The 11,321-nt window shown below is 42.2% G+C and overlaps 1 protein-coding gene across 1 annotated transcript; it reads right to left on the bottom strand.

Annotated features, from left to right (window-relative positions):
- Nucleotides 1–2,032: 2,032 nt before the first annotated feature.
- dsc2l (desmocollin 2 like) lies at nucleotides 2,033–10,654 on the bottom strand. The gene is made up of 15 exons (XM_050033167.1): nucleotides 10,306–10,654; nucleotides 9,829–9,936; nucleotides 9,623–9,721; nucleotides 9,133–9,288; nucleotides 8,406–8,550; nucleotides 8,153–8,307; nucleotides 7,917–8,051; nucleotides 7,632–7,817; nucleotides 7,261–7,508; nucleotides 6,932–7,074; nucleotides 6,059–6,277; nucleotides 4,475–4,696; nucleotides 4,072–4,187; nucleotides 3,614–3,925; nucleotides 2,033–3,192 (listed from the first exon to the last, which is right to left on the bottom strand). Exons 1-15 carry the CDS (start codon nucleotides 10,342–10,344, stop codon nucleotides 2,995–2,997), a joined length of 2,481 nt encoding a protein of 826 aa, XP_049889124.1. The 5' UTR covers nucleotides 10,345–10,654; the 3' UTR covers nucleotides 2,033–2,994.
- Between the last annotated feature and the right edge of the window lie 667 nt (nucleotides 10,655–11,321).

Genomic DNA, 11,321 nt, shown 5'->3' with positions numbered 1-11,321 from the left:
CGGACAACAACATACATATTACCCAGAAATCATCACCTGTATATGACAAAAACTACAAAAGAAAATAGGAAGATATTAGTTTAACTGAATATTTTTTTTACAGTTAAATTCTGGTTTTTATATAGTTTATGCAGAAATATGTATATAATTTTGTTATAGATTGATGCTTGTGTACAAAAGCAGAAAACTATGATGGAGATAGTTTTGCCTTTTCGAGGGCATATACAGAAAATTGCACCTTTTTGATTTCATGTGAGTTCTTTGAACAATTTCTGTTTATGTGTATGTGTCTGTTTCATTTAGGATTATTCTAACTACTTGTTTTGTTTGTTGTATTACAATACATTTAAAATTCTAGAGGGAAGGTTTTCACCATAAGCCCCTTTAGGTTGCTTTCCTCTCCTGCACAATCCCTGCCATGTTTATTTTTATATACTTGTTTTTGTCACATCTTGTGTGCTAATAAAATTCAAATTTAAACACGGGCATATTTCCAGGTGGCAATCGGGCCCCTCCATCCCACAAGCTGCCTGCACTGTCCATATTTACACCCCTGATCGCTGCAGAAGGAAGAGTGCATCTACTGCTAGTTCACCTAGCACAAGTTAGCTAGCTAAAAGCCCCTTTTACACTGCCAGATTTTCCGCCAATGTTGGGCCGTTTTGCCGGCAAGCTGCGAGTGTTTAGACACACAGAGCCGGATTGGCGAGTTGATCCGAGGTGCCCAATTTTCCGCCTCATAGGGTAGTCGTATTGGCGGAACCCTTTTAGTTAAACAGACCAAGGCGGCCTTCCGCAACAGGAGGGGCTGTTGATGACTTGTGGGAGGAGCTGTTGATGACGAGGGGCTGTTGATGACTTGTGGGAGGAGCTGTTGATGACGCTGCAGGTGCGAGCCACTGGCGGTGGATAAACAGGAAACAGCTGATAGCAGGAATTAGCGAGCAGCTTGGGGAGACAAGGAATTGCACGCCCTCCTTGCCCTGACAAACGAAGAGGCCATTAACCGTCAGATGACGGGGACGGTGAAGAACAGGCCGACTTATGAGAGAATCGCCCGAAGGACTGACCAGCCGCGGCTTCCCTCCCATGTCGCTGTTTACGTCACACGCTGAGCTACATGTTTTGTTACTTGCTCACGCCCCCCATTGCCCCGAAAAAGGCGCATTCTGTATAAACAAAAGTAGGTAGGCGGCATTTTGCTGCACTACCTGATTTTGTTTTTATACTGCCAATGCTGAAAGAAGACTGATTGGGCTTTCCTGCAAATTTGCACAATTCCTGTTTAAAAAGGGCTACAGTTACAGCTCAGGAGGACGCCATTAATGATTACATCTCACTCTGTCATGAGCACAAGCCTCTCGTCCATTAGCAGTGGTGTGTGTAGTTCGGAAGAAAGAAAATAGTTCCTACATGAAACTGCTCACAGCAAGATCTGTGGATTATCTTAAGTAGGCGGGTCATGATTTCTGGAAAGAGACATTGCTGTTGAGTTTTTCAAATTCAAAGAAACGGCCGATATCTCACACTCAGCAACTCACCCTAAAACAATAGAGATTGAGAAATAGCACTATAGGTAACAGGAAAATATGTGTTTTTGAGTTTGGGGTGGACTGTGCCTTTAAGTGCAACAGCTTGTCTGTGGAAGAGTGGAGGTAAGTATCAGCCAGGAGGCGAGGAGCTTGGCAGTAGATGTAACACTGTGCCCTTCATATTGTGCAAGCTCAGAGTGCCACACCCAGTAAATCATTCACCAGAGTGCACACAGAGTCTGGGCACAATGAACAACTGTCTGTGCTCTTTAACATTCTGCTCTATCAGTCTGCCAAAGTACAGAGTCAAAACAGTGTGAGGAAGCCTGCTTTTTATTTTACAATTTAATGCTAATAAAAATGATCTGTAACCCGGGATCTGAGCTGTAAACAAAGCCTTAAACACTGATCATTTGCTATCTTATTCTATAAACCTTTCTTACTATTGTAGTTAATTAAATGAACTTAGACTTGTAAAAACTGAATCTGCTACAGCAGCACAAGTTCACCAAGACATTCTTTAATGACCATGGAAAATTACAACTTCAACACCTTAATGTGCACATACTGTACAGGAACGTCAAGGTTTCCTTTGATTAGCAGGTTCAAGAACATTTGTCTCCTCTTGTGTCTGGTCAGTCTTGTGTTCAGACAGTTGTAGGCAGTGGCAGGTAACACTTCGCTCATCACATCCACGCCCTTGTGCTGACTTTCCCAGGATTACTGTCAGTATGTCGCAACAGCCTCGGTGACACAAAGAGTTTAAACTATGCCTTGTCAACGGTATTGTTTGAAAAACCGGTCAAAGATAATCAACGTTTTTGTTTTACAGTAATTCGAAATGGAGCATGTTCATGTGAAATATTTAAAAAGGCAGTTTTAATGTTTTATTTCATTTAGATTTGTTTTATTTTTCTTTACAAAATATATCAAAACTATAAAAATTTAGCAAGCAATTTAAACTCAGCCACACAACTGCAAAATCGTATCATTTACTGTCAACACAGTAGACACCAGAATACCCAAAGTTGTTATCATACGGTAGATAGAAAGCCCGCAGCCCCTCACTGCCTATATATAAATACAACTATCATCATAAACCGGCTAAACCAGCCCCCCCGACCCTCTACAAGGAGAAGCAGGTATAGCTAATGAATGGGGGTGGATGGGAATCCAAGACTTTGAAGGCAAACAACACAGAACACACAGAACAAAGTACTTACAACAGACTGCATCTGCGTAGTTTTCAGTGCAAAAGACTTTTACCAAAAAGCAGCAAAAAAAATAAAATAAAAATAACAACAAAAACTTACAGCAGAGCACACACACACACACACACATGCGCCACCCGCTTGTTCTGTTTCTCATTCATGTTCAGGGGCATACCAAGCATTCATATCCCAGGCCTCTCTACATCCTGTACAGTGGAAAAGTAAACACCATTATTTCTGAGCTTCATTGTTCATGTCTTTCTGCACACCTCTCCCAGAGTCTTGAACTTCGGTCCGAGCGTGTTTAGGAAGTCGAGGTTATCGTTGTCGCCGAACTCGCTGCAGCATCCCACAGAGCCGGCTGCGGAGCCCGCCCCCTCATACCCGTAGGAGTGGACGATGTCGTCGGCGTACCGCCCGTCCTCCTCTGCTCCAAAATAGCCCAGCTTCTGCAAGACAAAGTGGAGGGGAGAGGAAAGCGTGTTATTACTTGGTGTGGACTAAGCCTGAGCGATAGGAGGGGAGATACTACACTGTGTGATAAGACGAGGCTGCTCAGGATATGACTGGCAGTCAGATATTACACGGAGAAATAATATCTCTCACCAAGAAGTTGAGAAATAATAAAGTTTACGGAGGATAGTATCACGGCTTACAGATTACATTACACACGAGAATTACCTAAGCTCTTACAGATAACAAAGAAGTTATTAAACCTCAGAGAATAAAAGGTGTACACATCTGGACACATTTAATTCTGCCACATACTCCCACTTTTTGTGCCTCCTTCCAATCTTAAAACACCTCTTTTTGTGTTGTATCATATCTATAAATAAATAGCTTTTCTTTTTAACTATAAAACAACATTACCTGGTGTAGATAGCGGCCATTTGTTTGCCAGTTGTGGAGGAAACTTGAGTCCTGAGCGAGGTATCTGCTGTCAAAGGCCGCACCGCTACCCAGGAGAGTGCCTCCATAATGCTGAGTACCGTACTGGTTTTCATACTGGCCAGAATAGAACTCCTTGGTATCAGCTGACTGCCCATACATCCCGTTCTCTTGTGCTCCGAATGTGCTGGAGCTTTTGTTCCCCACCCATCCTGCATTCACCATGGAGCCCTTAACGGAGCCCTTCACTGCTGGCTCAGCCCCCATAGTGGGAACATTGATGAGACTCGAATCCTGCGGAGAAAAACAATAAAACAAAAACGAGCAATCAAGTAACAATTAAAGAAATGAAGCAATAGAGAGAAAAAAAGTTTGGATAAAAATAAGGTTGCTTTACAAGGGTATGAGCCCAGGCAATGCTTTCATTACTATGTCCTTACCACTTCGTCCCCTGGGGCCTCTGTGTTTGATTTGAGCAGGATTCCACCGCTGTCTCCCACATCTTCAAATTCCAGCTTGTCTCTCTTTGTTGCACAGAAAAATGCAAGCAGTGCGCCTGCAATAACAAAGCAAGCATGTTAGATATTAATGTACAAGGAGTGCAGTTTTTTAACAAATAGGGCTCCACCTGTGGTAGGCATCACAGTGATACACTGTGTAACACCTCCACAAATCATCGCTCCGTGCCCGATGTACAATGCATAATTCAGTGACAGAATCTCCAACTTTCTATTGCTCCTCTCGCACTTTTACACATGCATGAGCACAAAATTCCTGTGTTATTATCTACACAGTGTAGCCTACACAATTCTGCTGGAGAGAGTATATTAGTGGGGGACTCACCGAGCAGTAGGAGGAGGGCCAGAGGCAACAGCAAAGCCAGTATACCCAGTGGCCCTAATGACACAGAGCGTTGCTTGGCCAAACAGGCTCCATTCCTGCACTGGCAGATCCTCACTTTGGCCGTCTGTACTTTACCATTGCCCTGCAGATCTGAAACCTCCATGGCAACATCGTGTATCCCTGTAGGAAGCTCTTTCAAGTGCTGCAACGTGGCCGCCGTGCCTGAGGTGGAAACACGTGGAGAAATTATGAAGATTTTCCCAGGTTTCTCCAAGAAATGGCAACGCAAATTATTTTGGGACAGATCACAGCCCAGTCTCATAAATTTAGTTGTCATTACAAATAGGGTAAACAACCACTTAAACAACAGCAACACATTCAGAATGTAAACCTTTTTCTTTATGCATACACTCAGCGTTAATACTGTGAATGCCCCAAACATTAGCTGTGACAATTTTATATCTACAAAGCTCATGTCATTTTCCTCGCCTCATGCGTTGCAGGGCCAACTTCCTGTTTGAGTCTTGCCCCACCCACCTACACGACGTCATAACTGTGAGGTCATGCAATTTTGATTATGTGGTTTCACAGCTGTGGCTCAACAAAAAAGTTTCCACTCCTCAGGTGAGAAAATAAAACCTGTCCCAATTGACCTTGTGTCCCAATCACACCTGATTCACCTTCCTAGAGCCCAACTGATCAATCTTATTATTTAATATTTATCTTACATATTATGATGATAAATTGCCGTGCAGAGGATGTTTGCAGCATTTTAGAAACAGTGTTGACATTACACAGTTTGCCCACCAGGGAGCACAAATGTATTTTTTAACTGTAAAATGTCCCGCAAAATTATAATAAGGAATTTTCATTAAAAATACAGTAGCTAATATATCATTATCAGATTTTTAAAACTCCTTTGATACCACTCCAGTCCTGGAAAGTAACTGATTACATTTTCTTTCCCATATTTCCAAGTATATTTGTAGTTTGTTGTTCACTTTGTTTGACAGCTGTAGTCACAACACATGAAATGAGCTCTTGAAATATGTTATGGAGTAAATTACCTGCTTCGATGATAATGACACACTGATGTAATACATATATATAGAGAGAGAACTGACGGTTCATTCTGCTGCATGACAAGTGCTCATGCTTTTGAAACTAAGCACATTTTGCTTATGATACTTGTATAGACTTTGACTTGTAATGTGTACAATGCTACTTTTAATTCCTCTTCCACCACATACTGGTATCAGCCAAAATTCCTTATCAGTCAGGCTGTAAACAATCAACTTTGTGTCTGCTTCTGACTCATTCACTGGCCATGAAATGCCTGTTATCTTTTGTGTTGGTGGTTTATTTTGACAGCTTTTCTGAGGAAAATAAAAAGCATGTTTTGGAGATGGTAAATATTTGAATCATTAACTGAGACTTGGATTATGCTGTGAGAGGAGTTTGCACGATTCCTTTACAGCTGTTTCAATAATGTTTCGCTGTTGTTAAACATGTCTCCAGTAGTTTTTTTCTCCTGTATTTCGGTTAAAAGACACTCGTAGATCAAATAGAAATACAGCCACCTACCATTATATTTAGTTAGAGACCATTTGCCGTCAGGATCTTTCAAAACAAAGTTGAAGGGGGGTCCATAGGGCTTCTCGTCGTTGTCTTCAGCCACAACCACCACAGAGCCGAGCTCTCCTTCCTTCTCACACACCACCAAGTCGCTGGTGGGGATCAATGGCACGTTGTCGTTGTCATCCTCCACCACGAGGATGACTGTTCCTGTTCCCGTCTTGGAGCCTGGAATACATTAGAGTTATATAACTACATTTAATAGGGCAGGTCGACACTGACAGAAGACTACATAGACCAAGTCGGTCAGGTTCTGGCATCATTTGGCTATGTATGATCCTGCAATTAAAAATTCTGATACACATCTGGAATATGAGCCCAATATTCACGGCCACATTAAAGGACTGTGAGTCATGGTGACTTGTCACATCACATCTTGTCAACAGGTGCTCTCACGATAGACACGGGCAGGGCATGCTTTCTGTTCAGACACATACCGACGAGGGTGGAGCTGGTGTTTCTGGTGACTTTCGAATGTGTAATAATGCCACTTACAGGCAAAGAGGTTACGGGTGTTGATTAGACATGCAGACTACACACTTTGCCAAACCACAGCTTTCAGTGACAGTGTGATGCATATTTGCCAAACCCAAAGCAGATAGTGTGAGTTTATAATGAAGGTGAGTAAAGAATTAGTCAGCAGCACGTTATTAAGGCTTGTGATTTTTTTTTTCTTCATCAGTCAATTAGTTTTCAGGTATGCTATAATCTACACAATAAAAGTATGTTTGTGTTACATATTATCATTTTGGGTCTTGTATGGAGTCCGTGCCTCATAGAAGTCATGGGAAAAGAAATATACAGCATTTAAAAGTAACTTACTGGCATCAACAGCCTTCATGCTGATGGTGTACAGTCCATCCTTGACCAGCTGTGACTCTCTGTCAATTTGGTTTGCAACCCTCAGCTCTCCGTTATTTCTGTCGACATTGACCCAGGCACCTGGGTCTGTGAGCTTGTAATACCTGAGAGAGGGTGTGAAAAAAGTACTTGTGTATTAGCAGCACATTCTTTAGTTTAGCAGTGAAAGTCTGCCCTCCAGTGTTTAAGAGAAGTAACATAAACTTGAGGGTCTTGAGCATTACCTGTGATTGTGTCTGGTATCAGGCATACCGTACCACATCACTTTTAAACATATATAGAGTGCTTACTTGATGCCGTCGCTGCTCTTGGTCTCAGGATCCGTAGCTATGTACTTTCCAATCAGCGTGCCGTTTGGTGTGTTCTCTTTGATATTGAGGTGGACAGTCGGAGCCGAGAATACAGGACCCTCGTCTTCGTCTTGTACAGTCACATTCACAGGGATGGTCAGCCATTGGGCCGTGGTGCCTTTCAAGTCAGCTTCATTACGTGCAGTAATCTCAAGCTTTACATTTTTGTTCTGCTCAAAATCTAAAGGCTGGAAAAACAGGGAGGGAATATGTTGTTAATATTGTCACTGCTGCGTTATAGGCCTTGACTTTCCATAATATGCACGGCTCTATATGATATTAATTTGATATTATTACAAAGTCTTACTCACTTTTGTCACATACAGAAGCCCCTCGTTTGTTTTGGGGTCAGTGTCGATTCTGAAATTCCCATTTTCATTTCCTTTAGATATGATGAATTTCGTAATCCAGTTTGGTGTGTTTATCAAATCCTTATCTTCGACGGGAATTCGGAGGAGGAGTTTGTCTTTTTCGTTTTCTTTGACAGTGGCTGCATACTGAAAGGAACAAGAAGTGTATTACTTTAATTAGACAGTCTTTTAGTGAAACAAGGACACAACACACTGATGATAAAGACGTAATTGCTAATCACTTACAGATGTTTTTGTGAAAGTCGGTGCGTTGTCATTGATGTCCCCCACAGTAATGGTTGCTGTTGCTGTGTTGAACAGGCCATTATTTGCACCATCCATATCTTTGATTTGTACGGTCACCAGGTACTTGTCTTTCGTCTAAAGAACACATTATGACAAAATGATATGAGGGAAAGGTAAAAAACACGTTTAGATTAAGTAATATGAGTAATCATAAATGCAAAGCTGCCAGTGCTCACCTCTCGGTCCAGGGTGTTAGTTACTGTGGTGATGACACCTGTGGCTGGGTGGATGGCAAACAGGTCTAATCCTGTCAGGAGCGTATACCTGATCTTGACATGGAGGCTTCCTTCCAGATCTCTGTCTGTGGCCTTCACTTTCCCCACCTCTGTCCCTGTGGCGTGAAACACAATTGTCAAGTTTATTATCGGCCACACTTACGGTAAAACACCACAGGATTACTGGCGTATATTGCAAGTTCATGTATTTCACCTGGAGGGCTTTGCTCGGGCACAGAATACTGGAGTGAGCCTTGGAATGTTGGAGCGTTGTCATTCTCATCGTCGACATTTATCACCACATCCAAAGGCAAGTCTGTCTCCTTATCTGTGTTTCTTTGAAAAACTCTGACTGTTAACTGTGAAGAAATTAATAAAATTTTACAAGGTTAACACCTTCAAAAGTACAAAGACGTGCAAAACATAATATGTGGTTTAATTTATTTTCAGTGTCAGATAAGTCAGGTAAAGTAGTGGTTTCCAACTGGTGGGTCGTGGTCCAAAAGTGGGTCGCAGGTCTATTCTCAATGAACCATAAGTGACTTGCATGTCAAAAGAACTTTATTTTTAAGTGCAGTGAATTTCTGACACAGAGCTTTTATTTTGAAGTGCTATTTCCTGCTGTAGAGTAAGTGACTAAGGTACAGCTACTCAACAGAGACGGCAAACTAGTTCAAAGACATGGCCAAACACAAGTATGAGGCTGAACTGTGTGGACCTTGAACTAATGACTAAGAAGAAATCTGGACTCTGTGGTGGGACCACTGATTTATAGAGCTTTTCAAGTGATTTACTGCTGAAATTTTGCATCAACTCCAAAAATATTTTGCCTCGCACCTTGTGCCTTGGGAAATCATGACATTTTTCACTATTTTAAGACACTTGAAGACCAAACAGTTGATTCTTTGAGTAAATAACAGTCAGCTGTGTCTAATACTCACTACAAACTTTGGGTACTGCTCACGATCGACTGCCTGGTGCATAATCAACATCCCTGTGTCCCTGTTAAGCGAGAACACTCCCACTGGAACCTGGTTGACACCAGGTCCACTGATGGTGTAGTACACTTCATACGTGGCTTGCGAGTCCGATACAATCTGCAACAGGAAGCGAAAACACATCCAAGTAAACACAGCGAAACATAAATTTCAATCTCAAGCCTGGTGCAGGTATTAAAACATCGAAGGAATTAATCACAGTGTTGAGTCAGTGGAAAGCTGTGTAATTAAAAGGTGTGTCTGGGTGTGTGAATCGCACAATCTGAGTGGGAAAATGAGCAAAATAGAGGCAAGTGCAGCAAGAGGAAGATGAAGAGAATTTGTGGATTTGCAAATGCAGGGATAAAGACTTAATAGACATGTAGGCTAGTGTAAACATTAAAAACGCATAACAATGCTTGAGTAATATATAAAACAGTGTTTAAAAGATTACCGTCTCAATGTTTTTAGGGAACGGTCCCTTGTGATTCTCTATGATGTCGAAGGGTGGGGGACTCCAGCGCCTCTTGGAGCGCCTCAGGATGTCACTGGGCTGTGGCATGACAACAGGTCAGGCATGTTTAGCAAACAAAAAGGGTACTTGAACACTCTGACATGTTTAAATCTGTTACAGCAGAATATATTCATGCATAATATTACCTGTCTTTCCAGTGTTTTACTGTGGACAACGTGAACTGCCATCTCACTTTTCCGTCCATTGTCCTGAGCCGAAACTGAAAATGTCTGCCCTCCTGTTGCCCATTCAAGCTATAATAGACAAAAATGTTCGATAAAGAATAAATACACACATAATGAGTGACGTAACTGTTGTTATTTTGTGTGTGGTGGGTGGTGTTTGTGGGGTAAATATGTGGAAGGAGTCCGGGATTTAACAGGAGCCCACACCGGACAGGAACTGAGGTACAAAGTCGAGCCTTAAAGTCACTTTCACATACCAGCGAATCGAACCACAGCGTGATAAAATTAATCAAAAACGTCCCCTTTAATAGCAAATAAATACATTATAACAATATTTCTATTTGGCGACACTTAACAGGAAGGTTTGCGGTTACATTTGTATCGAGGACACGTTTATATTAGTACAAGAGGATGTAAAAGCAAACTGGAGGCACTCACCAACACCAGGCAGAAGGTCAAAATTAAAACATTCGCCATTTTTTAAAACTTTTGAGGAACTTTGTCCGACGGGGGAAGTTGAACTCCACCGGTGGTGACTCGTCCAAAAAGTGTCGGATGATAAAACTGTTTCGGTGTTAAAAGCTCGCCAGGAAAAAACCCCGCACTTGTGTTCTCAGTGTGAGAGACGGAGAGAGTTTTTTGCTCTGAGTATCTGTCGCTGCTGCTAACAGTGAGTCAGCCACAGACACACCTTGGCTGCCACACCCAGACTGTGTGTTCACCCTCCCTGCTTGAGACCCGCGGGCGAATGCACCTTTGGGTTGTGCTCAGTGTTGTGTTGCTTATGTAGTGCACAAGTCAACTCGTAAAACTTTGCATTTATATATATGTGTGTGTTTCTGCCAGCAGGGGGAAATGTTGCTTAAAGTAACACTGGAATTTTAGAGTGTTGCAAGACATCAAAACACATATAAACACTATAATTTCCATATTTATAGTGTTTATATGAGATACAAATGCATATAAATGCACTGTAATGTAGTGTTTTTTGTGATAATGCAGTGCAGGTGCTTTAAATTGTGGGAGCTACACGGTTAAAGTGTCCATGGTTTGTGTTCTTGCACTTTGCATGAGATAATTGTTTGTTTGTCTGCTTGTTTTTCTGGTTTCAGAAACCTCTCCCAGGTCCACTCAGCGTTTGACCCTTGCACGCCCCTCCTCTCGCCTCTGCTGCACCACTGAAGCATTATGGTAGGAGGAACAGAATTGCACTCCTCACTTAACGCCACAGGAATGTTTGCTGAATGAAGCCTGGTGTGGGGGGGGAGGCTCTGCTCCCACAGCGAAAGCGCTCACTATCTCTATAAACTGCTGATAAAAGAGAGACCGGGCAGATCCAGCAACACTGGGCCTGTGTCCTTTGTAAAACATTTTCCAAGTGGATCTACTGTAACAGGGGTTAGGCTTTGTTTAAAAAGAGCATAGGGAAGTCAGAGTACGTGGGGCTGCAACAG

The sequence above is a fragment of the Epinephelus moara genome, chromosome 21, assembly GCF_006386435.1.
Source record: "Epinephelus moara isolate mb chromosome 21, YSFRI_EMoa_1.0, whole genome shotgun sequence".
NCBI classification, from domain to species: domain Eukaryota; kingdom Metazoa; phylum Chordata; class Actinopteri; order Perciformes; family Serranidae; genus Epinephelus; species Epinephelus moara.
Note: the sequence above shows the minus strand (reverse complement) of the source record. Positions and strands in the feature narration are given on the sequence as shown.

What these genes read in the sequence shown, in the direction of transcription:
- dsc2l (XM_050033167.1), bottom strand. Translation starts at nt 10,344, where the DNA reads ATGGCGAATGTTTTAATTTTGACCTTCTGCCTGGTGTTG. An exon ending in CGACTTTCACAAAAACATCT is followed by an intron (nt 7,818 to 7,916) that starts GTAAGTGATTAG and finishes TGTTCCTTTCAG; the next exon opens with TATGCAGCCACTGTCAAAGA. An exon ending in ATGGCCGCTATCTACACCAG is followed by an intron (nt 3,193 to 3,613) that starts GTAATGTTGTTT and finishes TTTGTCTTGCAG; the next exon opens with AAGCTGGGCTATTTTGGAGC.